The following is an 18,786-nucleotide window of genomic DNA, read 5'->3' on the forward strand; positions in this document are numbered from 1 at the left end:
GTTTAAAGAAACAAAATCTCCCTGATTTTTATTCAGCATCAGAATCAGAAATGTTTACCTATTTATAAGTGATAACACAAGTTGTTTCTGATATTTGTTGTATTATGCTATAAAAGAAATATTTTGAGTGTATAAATTTAGTTCTGTGTTGTTTTATAATGACTATTTTTATTGATAATGAAACCAGTTTTATGGAATTATAAATGTTCAAAGTATGTTTTTATACTACTTTGTTAGTAGTTATTTAAAGTAGGTTTGATTTCTTCTTTATCACTCTGAGAGATTTATGAATGTCTGCAAGTTGTCATCTGTTTTCCTATGAATTACTCTAGCATTCCCTGCAGAAGTCGACAGCTATCATAGCCTATTCCCTCTAGAACCACTGCCACCACCCAACCGAATACAGAAATCAAGTAATTTTGGCTACATTACATCTTGCTATAAAGCTGTGAATAGCAAAGATGATCTGCCATATTGCCTTCGGAGGATCCATGGTAAGGAAGATAAATTATCCTCTCTTAGAAGCATATTAGTGAGGCTAAGATTATTCAAACATTCCTGAATACGTTTATTTATTTAATACATTAATTTAAAAGATAATGAGTAATTTATTATTTCATTTGGCAGTTAGTAACTTACAGTAATGTATAGCATGTTTATTTTTCTCCCCATTTCTGATGGACTAAGGGGAGATGTCATTGACAGTTTAATAAAAATTTTCTTTTTTAGGTTTTCGTCTTGTTAACACAAAATGCATGGTGTTGGTTGATATGTGGAAAAAAATTCAGCACTCAAATATTGTAACCTTGCGTGAGGTATTTACCACTAAAGCATTTGCAGAGCCTTGTGAGTAATTTGTAATTGTTTTTCTGCTTGTGAGCCTCACTGTTTGAAGCCAGATTGCAGTAAAGAATGTTTGTGTTTTATTTTAAGCTCTTGTGTTTGCATATGATTTCCATGCTGGAGGAGAAACTCTGATGAGCAGACACTTTAATGACCCCAATGCTGATGCCTATTTCACAAAGAGAAAATGGGGTAAGGAAAAGATGAAAGCAAGCTGTATGTTGACAAATGCTTTTGCTCTGTGGGAGAGTAGATTGTATTTTAAAATACACGCAAATTTATCCCTGTAGTCATTCCACTTAATGACCCTATTGCATTTTAAAAAGAAATGAGGTCAGTCTGTAACCAAGTTAGGAGATAATGTATTAAGTGTATAAACTGAGATGAAAAATGGTGTGAGAGACTCAGGTAGATATCTGAAATTTAAATAACTGAGAACATGATAGAAGTTTTATCCAGTTAACATTTTCTTTTCTTTTAAAAATATAATGCTTCTGAGTAGAGATGATTTGGAAAATTCAGTAAATTGTAAAATAATCCCCGTAGCTTCACCTTGCAAAACACAACCATTATTTCTTTCCAGCCTTGGTGTTTTGTTTTGGTTTATTTGGTTTCCCTTTGCATTGTTTTCATTTTATATCATACTGCATTTTCCATTTATTATAAGTCTTTTCCCCTTAATTTTTATGTTTTCTGAGTATAATGTAATGACTCCCTCACAATCTAATATGACTATGTATAATTTATGAAATTATTTTCTTAAACAAACTCTTTTGTTAAAGGTGTAGGATTCTGTTACTTAAGGAACTAGTCTTCAAAATAAATTTTCAGGTAGCTTTTACTTAAGCGGGGAATATTTTCTCTCTCTTTTTTTTTTGCCGTTTTTCAATAATATTGCAAAGAACCAAAATATTTTAATTATATTCTGAAAATGTTTATTAAAGGATAAGTTGTTTCAAAGTAACATTTTGAGATGTCTTTTAATTAATTTATATAGTTGGGAAAGGAAAGATATGGTTCATTTTCTTGTTTGGGGACAGGAAAGAAGCATTGTATTCTTTACCATGATTTTTAATATTTTTAAGATTTTCTTAAATGCATACTGAAAGAAACTAAGGAGGGAGAAAGACTTGAGTCACATGACAGTATCTTTTGCATTGTGATTCCATTAAGGACTCATTATGAATAAAAATATGTTTCTTCTGTTTACTTTTAACTGCTTTCTGACAGTTACAAGAAGAAATCTGTGGTTACATGGCTGTTTCACATTAAAAATCTGGTCATATAGTGTGGTCATTTTTTTTTCCTTTTGCCATGTCATCTGTAGACACATAATTTTGTTGAAGGGGATGTGGTATGACTTTTTCTATAGATGAACATAGCTGTAGTTGTTCAAGTTTATTTTAGTAATACCACCTGTGAAATGACTGTTGGCTATAATTTATAGCTGGGTTTCTCAACATCAGTCCTGTTGACGTTTGGGGCTAAATAGTTATTTTCATAGGGGCCATCCTGTGCATTGCAGGATCTTCAGCAGCAGCCCTGGCCTCTACCCACGAGATGCTAGTAGCAACCCCCTACTGCAGTAGTGTTACCAAAAATATCTCCAGACATTGCCAATGTCCCGTAGGGTGGGCAAAATTGCCCCCAGTTGAGAACCACTGATTCATTGTACTTCTTTCCAGTTTAAAAAAAAAATCTTAATTATTCTGTTTTTGGTGTTGACTGAGTATTTGATACTAGAGGCCCGGTGCACAACATTTGTACACTGGGGAGGGGGGTTCCCCTCAAGCCTGGCCTGCGCCACCTCGTAGTCCGAGGTGCCCCCGAGGGGTCCTTAGCACTGCCACGGAGGCGGGAGAGGCTCCTGCCACCACCACTCTGCTTGAAGCCAGGCTCGCCTCTCCTTAGCACTGCCTCTGAGGCGGCCGTGCCAGCCATGAGCCTGGCTTCTGGCTGAGCAGTGCTCCCCCTGTGGGAGTGCACTGATCACCAGGGGGCAGCTCCTGCGTTGAGCGTCTGCCCCCTGGTGGTCACTGTGCATCATAGTGACTGGTTGTTCTGCCGTTTGGTCGATTTGCATATTAGGGTTTTATTATATAGGATGTTTACATTTTTGCAGGAATCAGTCCTCTTTCTAATATTTGAAAGTATTGTTTGAATGGTAGTAATATCCCTAAATGTACCATGTATACTTTAATTTACAGCAACTTCTATTACAAGGCAGTCCTCTGTTTTCCCATTGTGAATATATTTTTTAAAATTTTTATTGTTGAGAGCACTAAAGATGTTCCCCCTTTCTATTCCTCCTTTGCCCCCCTTCACCTGGATCCCACCTCACAGCAGGTGTTAACCACTCTATTGTCTGTGTCCATGGATAATACATATATGCATGTAAGTTCTTTGGTTAATCTCTTTCCACCCCCACCCCCCCTTCTCCTCTTCCCTCTGAGATTCATCAGTCTGTTCCAGGTTTCTATGCTTTTGATTCTATTTTATTAATCAGTTTATTTTGTTCTTCGATTTTTAGATTCAGTTGTTGATAGAAATGTATTTACTGCCATTTTATTGTTCATACTTTTTATCTTTTTTTCTTCTTAAAGAAGACCCTTTAACATTTCATGTAAGATTGGTTTAGTGGTGATGAACTCCTTTAGCTATTTCTTCTCTGTGAAGCTCTTTATCTGACCTTCATTTCTAAATGATAGCTTTGCAGGATAGAGTAATCTTGGTTGTAGGTCCTTTTTTTCCATCACTTTGAGTATTTCTTGCCACTCCCTTCTGGCTTGCAAAGTTTCTGTTGAGAAATCAGTTGTATGGGTGCTCTCTTATAGGTAACTAACTGCTTTTCTCTTGCTACATTTAAGATTCTCTCTTTGTCTTTAACCTTTGGCATTTTACTTATGATGTATCTTGGTGTGGACCTCTTTGGGTTCCTGTTGTTTGGGACTCTCTGCACTTCCTGGACTTACATATCTATTTCTTTCACCAGGTCAGGGAAGTTTTCTGTAATTATTTTTTCAAATAGGTTTTCAATTTCTTCCAGCACCCCCATGACACAAATGTTGGTACACTTGAAGTTGTCCCAGAGGCTCCTTACACTATCTTCATATTTTTGGATTCTTTTTTCTTTTTGCTGTTCTGATTGGGTGTTTTTTGTTTCCTTGTATTCCAAATCGCTGATTTGATTCTTGATGCCCTCTACTGTTGATTCCCTGTAAATTATTCTTCATTTTCGTTAGTGTATCCTTCATTTCTGATTGGTCCTTTTTTATGTCATTGATGTTCGTCACTAAGTTCCTTGAAGTTCTCACTAAGTTCTTTGAAGTTCTCACTGAGTTCCTTGAGCATCCTTATAATCATTGTTTTGAACTCTGTATCTGGTAGTTTGCTTGCTTCCATTTCATTTAGTTCTTTTTCTGGCGATTTCCTCTGTTATTTGTGATATGTTTCTTCGCATTTTGACTGCTTCTCTGTGTTTGTTTTTATGTATTAGGTAGAGCTGCTATGTCTCCTGGAATTGGTAGAGTGGCCTTGCATAGTAGGTGTCCTTTAGGTCCCAGTGGCTCAGCCTTCCCAGGTACCTGAGCTGGGCACTCTAGGTGCACCCCTATGTGAGCTGTTGGGGCACATGCAGGAGGCAACTGATTGCACTGTCCTGTTGTAGTTGAGCCTTGATTTATGTTGGCATCACTGGAAGGCCAATCGGCTGTGAGGACCAGCTGCGACTACAGGGGAAGAGTTGCTGTGTAGGAGACACCCCTATGGAGCAGGACTTGCTTCAGTGGGGCTTTAGTGCTCAGAGTCCACCCCTTGAGTATGTTGCTCGTGGATGTGATAGGGTTATAATCTGGCGTGGTCTAAAGCTGACCACTGGGTGTACTGGCTCTTGGGCCTCCTGGGAGGTGCAAAGTCAGCTACTGCCTGTGCCCTGCCTGGGGCCATCCTGCATGAGCTATAGAGCAATCTGAAGATGGCTGCTATTTGTGTTGGGTTTGGAGGTACACAGGAGTGGCCAAGCTGTGACCTAAGGCAGGCTGCTGCTAGTGCCGGGCCTTGGGGTACGTATTATGAGGTATGGAGCAAACAGCTGCTGCTTGTTTGAGAGATTTTTAGGAAAGTATGAAGCCTGAGGTAGGACAGGCCATTCATATGGAAAAGCCACTGCAAACAGCTTGGGTGGGCAGGGTCTCAGGGAATCACCAGGCTGAGGTGAACAGTGTGGACCAGGTTAATGGATGCCTGACTGTTGGCTCAGTGGCAGGGAGGTCTTGGCAAAGAAAAAAGGAACAGTGACCTCTGCCATCACTTTTTTTTTTAAAAAATATGCTTTTATTGATATTTAGAGAGAGAAGAAGAGAGAGGGATAGAGAGACAGAAACATTGATGAGATAGAAACTTCATTGATCGACTGCCTCCTGCATGGCCCCTACTGCGATCAAGCCCGCAACCGAGGCATGTGACCTGTTGGTTCCTGGATCGATGCTCAACCACTGAGCCACAACGGCAGATCTCTGTCAGCACTTTTGTTTGGGAGAAAGTTGACCCCCAGTTCTTGCCCTGATGCCAGACAATTTAGCTCCCCCCTTCTTCCCCTCCCATGTCCCTGGATCCTTCCAATCTACTGCCCCAGCACTGAAGCTTGAAAGGAGTGAATGTGCAGGCCCTTTAAGAAGAAGTGCATGGGATTCCAGCAACCTTTATGTCACTCAGCCATAATACCCGCTGGTTTTTACAGCCTGAAGTTACTATGACTTCTCTTCCTGGCACTGGAACCCTGGCCTGAGTGGGGCTTGAACCCCTGATCTTTAGGGGGGACCTCTGTAGACAAGATATCCCTCCCAATTAAAATAATGCCACACATGTATCTTAGACTAACCTATTCCGCATCTCTGCCCCTCCTACCAGTCTCATTGTGGCTTCTTTAATTCTCTAGTGGTAGGACTTAGCTTCAGCCAGATTTCAGGTGGCTCTAAATCATGATTGTTCTGTAGTTTAGTTGTAAGTTTGATGTCATTATAGGAGGAGGCGAGTACCATGTTTACCTATTCCACCACCTTGACTCTCCCACCAAGCCCCAATGTGAATATTAAAAAAAGAAAATAAAGGCCAATGTTTGTATAAACTTGTAGAGTCATAGATGGAAGTCTATTGTTTTCTTATACTATTTAATTTATTAGCACAAAAAATTGCATATTGTACGGAATGTGCTAATTTAGAAAATGGTAATAATAATACCATAGCATATAGGAGTTGTGATTAGAGGTTTAAAATGAGAAAATGTGGATATATAACTAGACAGGATCTGGAACATAGTAAGGACTTATCCTATATAATAAAAGCCTAATATGCTAAGTGTCCAGTCATCCGGTCAACCAATTAAAGCGTAATATGCTAATGATATGCTAAGGCCACTCAACCACTCACTATGACGTGCACTGACCACCAGAGGGCAAACAGTCGACCAGTCGACTAGTCACTATGATGTGCACTGACCACCAGGGGGCAGACACTCTGACTGGTAGTTTAGCTTGTTGCTGGGGTCCGGCTGATCAGGACTGAGTGAAACGAGCCAGAGAGCCAGACACCCCTGGAGCCCTCCTGCGGTTCCTTCCCCAGCTGGCCAACCTCCCGTGTCTCTCCCTGGCCCCAATCATGCACTGGTCCCTTGGCCTGGCCTGCACCCTCACGCAATCTGAGACCCCTTGGGGGATGTTGAGTAGCTGGTTTTGGCCCGATTCCACAGGCCAGACCGAGGGACATCACTGGTGCATGAATTCATGCACCAGGCCTCTAGTTTGTTATAAATATTCCTTTTCCTTATTACCACATTTATTAAATAGTTTTATTTACATTCTTTATAATTGTCTTTGACATTTTCTTGGCATTTATCACTAGAGCCACATTCTGAGTCATCTAACATTGTTTTCCAGATTTTATTATCTTTTTTTTTTTAATATTTTTATTGATTTCAGAGAGGAAGGGAGAGAGAGAGAGAGAAACATCAATGATGAGAGAGAATGATTGATTGGCTGCCTCCTACATGCCTCACACTGGGTATCAAGCCTGCAACCCAGGCATGTACCCTGACCAGGAAATTGAACCCTTATCTCCAGGTTCATAGATTGATGCTCAACCACTGAGTCATGCCTTCCGGGCCAGATTTTATTATCTTTAGTTCTGTCTAAATTGAGGGATAGCAGTTTTTGAATTTTAAATTTGCTTTTTCCTAGAAATTTTATGGCAAGCCATAACTACCTAATTGCTATTTATCTCTACAGTTAAAACCATTTAACTGTCTTTAAATCTCATTGACAAAAGGTTTGTTTACTACCATATGAACACTTGGATTTATAAGGTTACATTCTCTGAAATACATTAACCTTGCCCTTGTCGGTGTGCCTGTTATTTGGTGTTTTGTTAATCCTCACCTGAGGATATTTTTCCATTGATTTTCAGGGAAAGTAGAAGAGAGAGGGAAAGACAGAACCATCAATGTGAGGAAAACTCATCAATTGGTTGTCTCCTGCATGAGCCCCTACCAGGGTTTGGGCTGGGGAAGGAGCCTGCAGCCAAGGTATATTCCCTTGACTGGAATTGAACCTGGGACCCTTTAGACCGCAGACAGACACTCTATCCATTGAGCCAAACCAGCTAGGGCTATTTGATGGTTTGATTCCCTACCAGGGAACTTACCCAGGTTTTGGGTTTGATTTCTGGTCAGGGCACATGCGGGAAGCAACTGATTAATGTTTCTCTGTCACATTGAAGTTGCTCTCTCTCTCTCTCTCTCTCTCTCCCTCCCCCTCTCTAAAAATCAATAGTTATAAAAAAAAATTTCCTTCTTTCATAAAATAAAAAAGAAACACAGTAGTTCTCCTTTATCTGCAGGAAATACATTCCAAGACCCAGAGTGGATGCCTGAAACTGGGAGTAGTACCAAGTTCCATGTGTGTGTTTGTGTGTATGTGTATCAGTATGATGTTTTCTCCCTTACATACCTATGTTAAATTAGGCACAGTAAGAGATTAATAATAATAACCAATACTAAAACAATTTATAACAATATACTATAATAAAAGTTATGTGAATGTGGTCTCTCTCTCTTTCAAAATATATTGTACTTCTTATGATGACATGAGATGATAAAATGCTTATGTGATGAGATAAAGTGAGGTGAATGACAGGCATTGTGATGTAGGCAACTATTGACCTTTTTGATGATATATTAGGAGAATCCTCTGCTTCTGGACATTCTGTATCATTGAGCCATGACAATGTTGATGGCTGGATGTCAGGAGCGGATGATGTTGATTGTTGGGGCAATTTAATTTCTAACTGTGGTCCACATTACTTAACTGAAACCACAGAAAATGAAGCTGCAAGAAAGGGAGCACTACTATAATTACAAAATCTGAATTAAATTTATATGGCTCCTTTTCTACTGATATAAGAATTAATAATGACTCAGAAAATAATATTAGGAAATAAGAATTGATAGAATCAAAATGATGACTCTTTATGGTAGACCAGATATTTTTGTGTTTTAACTTTACACATAAATGACATTTAGTGTTTTATATTCGTGTCTTTATAAATTGGATGTTATCATATCTAACTGAAATGGCCGAGCAGTATAAGGAGAATAAGAAAACATTCAGCATAAATGATGGTAGAGACTTTCATTTTCCTTAAGCCACATAATGAACAGGTCTCACATGCCTGAACAATAATATAAGGTAGGATTATCCATATTTTAAGTAAAATAACAATATCTACAGTTTCTGTTTTTAATCAGATTTATGTTTATATGGTTCACAATTAAATACATATTTTAAAAATAATTTTTGGCCGAACCGGTTTGGCTCAGTGGATAGAGCGTCGGCCTGCGGACTGAAAGGTCCCGGGTTCGATTCCGGTCAAGGGCATGTACCTGGGTTGCGGGCACATCCCCGGTGGGGGATGTGCAGGAGGCGGCTGATCGATGTTTCTCTCTCATCGATGTTTCTGACTCTCTATCTCTCTCCTTTCCTCTCTGTAAAAAATCAATAAAATATATTTTAAAATAATAATAATAATTTTTGTTTATTGTTCAGTAATTACAGTGGTCACAGAAAAGAACAGTTCAGTGAGAGCTCTGTTGCTAATAATAATATAAAGGTACTAGAGGCCCAGTGCACGACATTTGTGCACTCGTGGGTGGGGTCCCTCAGGCCGGGTGGGGTCCCTCAGGCCGGCTTGTGCCCTCTCGAAGTCCGGGAGCCCTCGGGGGATGTCTGACTGACGGCTTAGGCCCATTCCCTGCGGCAGTTGGACATCCTTAGCGCTGCTGCGGAGGTGGGAGAGGCTCCTGCCACCACAGCTGCGCTCGCCAGGCGTGAGCCCCGCTCTTGCTGAGCGGCACTCCCCCTGTCAGAGCGCGCTGACCACCAGAGGGCAGCTCCTACGTTGAGCGTCTGCCCCCTGGTGGTCAGTGTGCATCATAGCGACCAGTCGTTCTGCCGTTCAGTCAGTTTTCATATTAGCCTTTTATTATATAGGACTAGGGGCCTGGTGCACAAAATTCATGCACTGGGTGGTGGTGGGGGGAGGTGTCCCTCAGCCCAGCCTGCCCCCTCTCACATACTGGGAACCCTCAGGCGTTGACCCCCATCACCCTCCAATCGCAGGATCGGCCCCTTGCCCAGGCCTGATGCCTCTGGCCCAGGCGTCAGGCCTGGGCAGGGGACCCTTATTTCCCCTCGCTCACTGGTTCTGCCCCCCGCCCAGGCCTGATGCCTCGGCCAGAGGCGTCGACCCCCATCACCCTCCGATCGCCAATCACCGGATCGGCCCCTTGCCCAGGCCTGAGGCCTCCGGCAGAGGTGTCAGGCCTGGGCAGGGGACCCCCAGCTCCCACCATTCCCGGCTCCGCCCCTGCTACCCACGATCTCTGGCACCGCCCCTGCCAAGACCTAAGGCCTCTGGTGGAGGCATTAGTCCTGGGCAGGAGACGGACCCCCAGCTCCCCGCGATCTCTCGCTCTGCCCCTGCCTAGACCTAATGCCTCTGGCCAAGGGGTTAGGACTGGGCAGGGGACCCTCAGCTGCTCACGATTGCTGACTCCGCCCCTGCCCATGCCTAACGCCTCTGGTCGAGGCCTTAGGCCTGGGCAGGGGACCCCCAGCTGCCCAGGATCGCTGACTCCGCCCCTGCTCCCCGCGATGGCTGGTTCTGCCCCTGCCCAGGCCTAACGCCTCTGACCGAGGCATTAGGCCTGGGCCGGGGACCCCCAGCTCCAGGCGATTGCAGGCTCCGCCCCTGCCCAGGCCTAACACCTCTGGCCAAGGCATTAGGCCTGGGCAGGGGACCCCCAGCTCCCCTCGATCTCCCGCTCTGCCCCTGCCTAGACCTAATGCCTCTGACCGAGGCCTTAGGCCTGGGCAGGGGACCCCCAGCTCCCCTCGATCTCCCGCTCTGCCCCTGCCTAGACCTAATGCCTCTGACTGAGGCCTTAGGCCTGGGCAGGGGACCCCCAGCTCCCTGCAGTTGCAGGCTCCGCCCCTGCCCAGGCCTAACGCCTCTGGCCAAGGCGTTAGGTCTGTGTAGGGGACCCCAGCTCCCCACGATTGCAGGCTCCACCCCTGCCCAGGCCTAACGTCTTTGGCCAAGGCTTTAGGCCTGGGCAAGGGATCCCTAGCTCCCCGGACTGCCCAGCTCCCATTGCTGGCTCCACCCCTGCTTCCCGCTATCACTGGCCGGGGCGGCAAAGGCGCCTGGTTCTCTGATCACAGCTCGGGGACAGGGCAAAAGCGGCCCCCAGGGCTGCCTTTGCCCTGCCCCCGGCTCTTAGCTCCCCCCTGGGTTTCCAATCACCGTCAGTGGCAGGGGGCTTCTTCTGTCCTTTCCCTTTCGCCTTCTAGCATTGTGCCTACATATGCAAATTAGCCGCCATCTTTGTTGGCGGTTAATCGCCATCTTGGCTGGCAGTTAATTTGCATATCGCCCTGATTAGCCAATGGGAAAGGTAGCGGTCATACGCTAATTACCATGTTTCTCTTTTATTAGATAGGATAATCTCAAATTGGGAAATTTGGGGCTTGTCCCTTAATTATAGACTAAACTTAAATTTTACATGTATACATATGTATAAATTGACAAATTATACCATGAATATAAGTGAATTTTCTGTTAATTTTGGTTTGAATGTTTTAGTCTTTTAGTTGATTACTTAAATAAGTTTTTAAAATTATTATTTGCTTTATAGGTCAACATGATGGACCATTGCCCAGACAGCATGCTGGATTATTGCCAGAATCTCTTATTTGGGCATATATTGTCCAATTGAGTTCTGCACTGCGTACCATTCACACAGCAGGTTTGGCATGTCGAGTTATGGACCCAACAAAGATTCTGATAACTGGCAAAACGAGGTACTAGCATTTTGAGTTTTGGCTTCTTTATTGTGCATTTAACCTATGACCGGTTTTAAACAAAGCATGATGATTTCTTTTAATTTTACCTTTTCATATATTCCATCCAGAAGAATTGCTGTGACTTTTGAGTTCATTTGTAATTTAAAAAAAAAAAAAAGTTGAATTCTTAAAAAAAAAAAAGCCTGGTTATTAACCAAGAATCTTGTAAGGGTTTGGAGGTATGTATGGTTAGGGTTGGGGGGATATATAAGTAATATCAACACAACTTTTCTTTGTACAACTGTGATTCTCAAATTTTAGCTTGAATCAGAATTGCCTGGGGGGCTTATTTATCACATATTATTGGGCTCAAACTTGGATCTAGAGTTCTCATTCAGTAAATATGGAGCAGGGCCTGAGAGTTTGCATTTCCAACAAGTTCCTAGGTGTTGCTGTTGCTACTGATTGGGTCATATGCTTTGAGAACCACTGACAGAGTTAAGTAGACAGACTCTAACTTCAGCAGAGTTTCATTTGAGTTGTAATTTTGAGAATTGGCTTGGGCAGTGTAGTATGAAGAGCTCTAGATGTAGTACCAGTTGACTTAGCTTCCTGGCTCTGTTAGTTGCTGTCTTTATGACCCTGGTCAAGTACCTTAACTTCATTGTGTTCAGTAACCTAATGAGACGGGTACTCTCCTCACCATTTTCTACATTTTAAGGTACCTGTCTCATAAGATGATTGAGAGGGTTGAATGAATTAATACATGTAAGATGCTTCCAATATTGGCTAGTATATCTTCAGCAAGTGTTAGGAAGCCAAGTAGTGCTCTTTACATGAACGAAGCAGCTTGGTACAGTGGAAAGAACACTGGGCTGGTAGTCAAAGATATGAGTTATAGTCCTGGCTTTATTAGTTACTAACTTTTATAACCTTAATATCTTTGAGCCTTAATTTTCTCATCTCTAAAATGGTGATTAGTAGAAGCTATATGGGAGTAGGACAGAAGGTTAGAGTAGATAATATTCTGAGGTTCTTCCAAATATTATAGGAAATGATAAATTTCCACTAGTATGTAATTTTTAAAATCTCATTTTAACTATTTTCTTTAAATCTCTGATCTTTAAAGGTTGCGAGTAAATTGTGTTGGTGTATTTGATGTCTTAACATTTGATAACAGCCAGAATAATAATCCATTGGCATTAATGGCTCAATACCAGGTGAGTAAGAATTAACATGAATACCTACAGGCTTGGTTCTTTGTTTTTTTGTGTGTGTGGTTTTTTGTTTTTTAAGACAAATTCTGTTTATTTTAAAGTATTTCAGGGTTTTAAGTGTAGATTTTAATTTATTCTGGGTGATTTTTATGCAAACTTTGAACATGGGTTTCTTAATCACTAATGTATTTAGTGTAGAGCCCTTATAAGTTGGAATATACAGAATTCATGACTCTAGCTGTTCAAATGAAAATGTATTTATGTGATTAGGATATTTGTCCTCAGCAGAATTAAAACAGATTAATTGGTCAGTTGAATGAATTACATTAAACGAGATTTTACTTTTTTTCTTTTTTACTTTTAGAATAATTGTCCCACTAACAATCTGAAAATTTTAGAAATATTTTCAAAGAAATAGTGTTGTATTGCCATTTTTTAAGTAATTTTTTTCTTTTGCTTAGTCAAAGACCATCACTTCTTGTACATTATCAGAATTTGATTATAGTATTATTTCATAATAATAGTTTGGACTTAGGTCCCATTATGTACTTAGCTTTTTATTTCTTTTTTCTTGATTAATCTTAAGGTGTAGAATAAGAACCTATCTCTGCAAGGACTGTTAAATGTAGCTGCTTTTGCCTGATTACTTTGTACAAGTGACGAGGCTATTTAAAGTATGTTTCAGATCATTCAGTTTGTATTACAATACATTTTTCGGAGGCTATACAACTGTCATTTTAAGGCATTGTTCTTTTTGTGTAAAATTTTTGTGTGTTTATGAACATTTATTAACTTACAGAAGTTGATATGAGGTAGAATATCTTCTTATTACATGGAAAAACAAGGATACCTCACCTTCTCATTGTCCTTCTCATTTCAACATTTTTTGTTTAAATCTTGAAAGATTTCAGTTCACTTTATCATAAGACAAAATTTCAGAACAAAAAGGAAAGAACAGACTGAGAAGTAGAGTGTATTTAGTGCTTAGTATTCCAATTCATGCATGGCCTTCTCTTACCACAGGCAGTGCAGTCCCAAAGAGTTGGAGCTACTCATCACATTCACTTAGTTGTATGCAGACTTTTCATGTCTTCTGCTCTACTTGTGCCCACCTAACCTCAATAGTAGCCAACCTGTCCTGTTTGGTCACACCACTTAGTGGCCACTGTGTGGCTACTTTTGCCCCAATGGCAGCAGCTTCCTTTCTGCCTAAGAGATTTGCTCCCTCTTTTTTTATTTTTTAAATCTAGAATGGTTGTTTCTTACCTACTTTCCTTATCTTCTGTCTTATATTTATTGACTAACTAATTGGCTCTGAAAATTGTTCTTTATAATTTGTTGTGCTCCTAAAAGTGACTGATTATTGGCTGTTAAAAATACTAGTGATTTTCATATATTCAGGAAAATAATATTAAACTTTGGAAGATAAATTTAGAACTAGTGCCATCAGTCTCTATTGCAAGTATTTGGAAACCTCATGTCTACATTTTAAAAAGTAGCCTTACAGTATTTCCTTATTCTTTTCTAGTCTGAAGAGTTTCTTTTTATTTTAATTACTAGTATAAAGGAAAACTAGGTTGATATTCTTTTCCCCCGTTAGTGTCACAACAATATTATTTCCCTTTTTTTTTCTTTGCAAATGTACATTACTTCAGTTATGTTGCAAGTTGTGAAGTTAACCTTGAAAAACAATTCTCTATAAGAAAAAGTAGTCCCAGAGTTACAAACAACTTTTAAGTAAGCATTTGGGGCAATTGATTGATAAATTAACAACTGCTTTAATTCATAAACTCAGGCTACTTTCAACCTGTTGTCACCATCCCTTTATCTTCAGCAATAAAGGATATATCAGGTTTTCTTTATTTTTTGGGGGGGTGGTATATATGTGTGGAAGATTTTTCATATAGCTTTTAGTAAGGTAATGGAGAGAATTAAAAATAGTTCCAAAAAGGGGATTGTGATTTTATAGCGAAGAGGGCACATGAGAAAGGAGTACATTGTTTCTTGTAGTCTATTTTTCATAGTCTGTTTCAGACACGTGAATAGAGACTGACTTTCAGTAAAATGGACATAAGTAGAGCCATAGATAGAATCAGAAAAATCAAGAAATCAAGAATCAGGAAGAAACTGAAAATGAGTTGGGGGGAAAAACCTCCAGAATTCAACAAATGGGGGGAAAACCAGATGGAGGTAAGAAGCAAAATAACAACTGGAAAATTATTTAGCTGGGAAATAAGGAAAGGAGAGTTATAGAGTTTTTATGATGTTAACTCTCTTAATTAAGCAGGACTTGATTAATGTCTTTTATTTTAAAAAATAGTTCTCATTTAATCTGGATTGTGTGACATGTACATATTATTTCTAAAGTGAATACTCCTACCTTTGGTCAGTTTTAGAATGGTGGTAGGAAGTACTTAAGCCAGATGCTGCGATTCTTTAAACCCATCAGTCCTTCAGTTCTCTTGGACTTTTGTTTTCCTGTCTTGTGTTAGGGATTAATGGGATGTTCTAAGTGGGAGGTGTAGTTACAGCATCAATTCAGAGTGGAGCTAACCTGAAAATTCTACTGTTTTAAGGGTTGGAAGGTTGTGTGTTGGTACATGCTGCTCACATACTTGATAAATAACCTTCAGTGTGCTTTGCTGACGACAATGGATTACAACACTTAGAGAAATTTCCAGTTAGTATTTACATGCACTGATTTATGATTTCATTTAGTGTAACGTGGAATGTTTACTTGATCTTGAGAATGCCTGAGGGGAATCCTTCTTGAGTTTGTTCACGGCAGTGCCCTCCAGAGAAAGAAACAAAACGATGGCAGCAGTGACCTTTCCCCATGCCACCTTCCCTTCTTCCCTGGCTCTTAACTCTGTACCTCTAATGAAGTTCTAAACAGTTTCTCTGGCATGCATTCTTGGTATCTCTTGTTCTTACAGATTCAAAGTAGCTTGTTTTTCTAATCAGTTTTTCCACAGATTAAGGGATCTTATGTTCACAGTGTCAGATTCACAAATGCTAGTTTGGGATAAATTTTTAAATTTGAACTTTTTCATGTTATTTTAGTAATGGAGTTTAACTTCCTCTTATACTTTATTATTTGGGTAGAATGTTGCTAAGGATAGTTATGTAGTGTTAAAGTTTCATTAGTGATTGCCTTGAAATACTCCCCTGATGTCACAAATATACCATTATAAACATTCCACAAAACCAGTAGGTTTCAACCCTGGCTGCATATCAGAATCTCTTGTAGAAGCATTGAAAAATACCAATATCTAGATTTTACCCCAGACTAATGACATCAGAACTGAGATGAGGGGATGGCCACTAGGTGATTTTTTTGTTTGTTTTTTAAGCTCCTCAGATGATGTTAATTTATAGCTAAGTTTGAAAACTCCTTATACTAAACCAATATTCAGCAAATGAACATATATCCAATAATTCAGATGAGATCTCAGATTTTGAAGATTTACAGAAGTTTTCTGTAGAAATTACTTTAGATAATTTCACTTAACTCTGAGCTGCTCCATTCTCCCAGGCATGTGCTTATTAATAGTTACCTGCCAAGCAGGGCCTCTTGAGGTGACCATTTTGTTTCCTGGAGTTATAATAGGTAACGGGGAGCTCACCTCAATTCAGCTAGCTGTTTTTTGAAAATCCTTTCAGAAGAAAGGCCTCAGACTGGTAAATTTGAAAAAAAGAAAAACCCGTGGGAAACTAGGTGGTTAGGGAGCTCAAAGATCTTTTACGATGGGAACATCAACAGATGGGATATCATTGGGTTGGCAGTATTTTCAGTGTCCTAAAGAACGTACATGAAAAATCAGGTAATGGCTGATGTGTTTGGAATAATGGAATAAGTTTTCTTCAAGTAAATTTTCAAGTACACACTATGTTTTAGGCATCATGGAAAATGAGAAAGTGCATATCATAAATTGCAATGATCAGAGTAAAGCAAGTGTATAATAACCAGCCTTAAATTTCTTATAATAGTAAGAGTATCAGCTCTATTTAAGTAATTTTTTAAAAATTTAAGGCAGTAGTAGTTCTGTAGTTGGCATGTGAATTTTTTAGAGTAATGTTTTTTACAGTGTAGATCTAGAACTACATTCATCAGAATTACCTGGATGCTTTAAAAATGTTGGACCTCTTTTCAGTCCTATTGAATGAGAATCTCTGGTGGAGAGGCTCAGAAATTCTTTTTGATAAGCTCCCATCTGATTCTGATGATCATTAATATTTGAGACTCCTCTGCAGCTTCTTTGTATAAGTACTTTTTCCATGCAGGCAATAGTGTGAGTGTATTAAATTTGTTCTTTTAAAATAAAAATTAAAAGATATATTTATTCTTCCATGTCAGCAAGCAGATCTGATATCATTAGGAAAAGTTGTGTTGGCTTTGGCTTGCAACTCTTTGGCAGGAATTCAGCGAGAGAATTTACAGAAAGCCATGGAACTGGTGACAATCAACTACTCTTCTGACCTGAAGAATCTGATTTTGTAAGTTTTAATATACAATTGAACATGTATAATGGTCATATGAGATAAGACAGCTGTTTCATAAGGGCCTTTTAATAGTGATTCTGTTTATTTTACTGACTGCTATTTAAAATCAGGCAAAACACAATTAAGCAACTTGTAATTTATTTTTATTGCTAAGTATATATTTCTTGGAATAAATTTATAAACCAGTGTGTTTAAATCAGTTACTGATGTTTTAAACATTTTGCCAAAGGGTACCCTCTAATGCTGCATTGGTATCTACTAGCTACATATGACCTTTTAAGTTTAAGCTAGTTAAAATGAAATAAAATTTAGTTCTTTAGTTTCACTAACCACTTTTCAAGAGCTCAAAAGCCATTTGTAGCTCCTGGCTAATATTGGATAGTGTAGACATAGAACATTTCCATCATCTCAGAAAGTTCTATTAGTGCTGCTCTAGAGCAGCGGTCGCCAACCTTTTGGACCTCACGGACCACCAGTGGTCCTCGGACCACCGGTTGCTGACTACTGCTCTAGAGAGTGGTCGTTATCTTTGTGAAAGCTTTCATAAATAAACCTCAGGTATGATTCAGTTATATACTCTATGGCCAGAACATCCATTCCAGAAAACATATATGTAAAGGTCTCTATGCTTCTCCAGTATCTTCAAACTCCAAGGAATCCTTGTGTGCCGGTTTGAAATAAATTTGGTGTAAGAAAAACCCACTGTGGACTACTGTCATCACAGAAGGACTGCTCCCTGTCCAAGATACCTCTAACATTTGGAAATTCCAGACAACCCTTATTATAAGTTATTCTAGAGAACACATGCTAGGAATAGGAAGTCTCTATTGCAATTTATCCTATTATGTTCTAGAAGCAGAGCTTATAGATCCTTTTCAGTCTCTCTTTAGCTTCCAGCTGTTTCTTCTGATTTTTCTTGTAGCCCTGGATGATCCCATTTGTTTTTGGACTGGCCTTGGGGTATGGAATTGAGGGATGGAGGATGGGGCTGCTCACCTGTGCTTTGTTACATTGGCATAAGTGTCTTTGTGACAGAGCCAGTGATACCTGTTTCCTGTTAATAATCAAATAAGATGATTTCTCTTTTAAGTGAAAATATTTGCTTCATATATGATCACAGCTGTGATTCCTGGCCTTAGTTTGCAGCACTGAGGATGTCTCTAATCTCAAGTTATAATCTCCAAAATTTCCTTTTAAAAAAGAGAGAGTAACGAATATAAATGTAACAGAGTTGGCCATACATTAACAGTTTTTGAAACTGGGTGATGGGTACATGGAGATTTAGTAATTTTCCCTACTCATGTAAATTTTGAAGTTTTCCTTAAAAAGTGAATCGGCAAAAGTCATACTTTAATATTAATCAGTAACTAAAATTTATAGAGCAGTAAGCCATGTATCAGGCACTTTCAAACTGACTGATATGAATTAAGTCTCTTAATTCTTTCCCAAACGCTAGGAATTAGGTACCATTATTAGCTCCATTTTAAAGGTGGCAAAGCTGAGACATAGAGAGGTAAAGTAACTTGCCAAAGTCATGTAGCTTGTAAAATGAGTAGTTAGATGTAAATATGTCAGTAATTACGAGATGAGTAGGTAAGATATTGATTATCCACATGAATATAACCATTCATTTATTCAACGAAAGAATGCCTGCTATATGCCAGATGCTAAAGATGCTTTGAACAGATGCATAAAATTTTCATCTTCTGGAGCTTCCACCTAATGGGGAGGAGTTAATAAACATGTGAACAAGTAAGATGTTTGCAGATAATGATAAACCCTATGAAGAAAATGAGACAAGTTTAAGCAGAGAGTGAATGAGTGGGAAG

At 39.7% G+C, this 18,786-nt stretch overlaps 1 protein-coding gene across 1 annotated transcript in view; it reads left to right on the top strand.

Moving 5' to 3' along the window:
- The window catches only part of PAN3 (PAN3 poly(A) specific ribonuclease subunit), a 160,161-nt gene that overhangs the window by 126,289 nt on the left and 15,086 nt on the right, over positions 1–18,786 (top strand). The window contains exons 11-16 of the mRNA XM_023762008.1: positions 333–494; positions 730–846; positions 934–1,035; positions 11,090–11,255; positions 12,367–12,457; positions 16,812–16,951. Of these exons, the coding sequence (XP_023617776.1) occupies positions 333–494; positions 730–846; positions 934–1,035; positions 11,090–11,255; positions 12,367–12,457; positions 16,812–16,951 (778 nt within the window). The remainder of the gene's footprint in view (positions 1–332; positions 495–729; positions 847–933; positions 1,036–11,089; positions 11,256–12,366; positions 12,458–16,811; positions 16,952–18,786) is intronic.

Source organism: Myotis lucifugus, unplaced genomic scaffold (assembly GCF_000147115.1).
Source record: "Myotis lucifugus unplaced genomic scaffold, Myoluc2.0 scaffold_227, whole genome shotgun sequence".
NCBI classification, from domain to species: Eukaryota; Metazoa; Chordata; class Mammalia; order Chiroptera; family Vespertilionidae; genus Myotis; species Myotis lucifugus.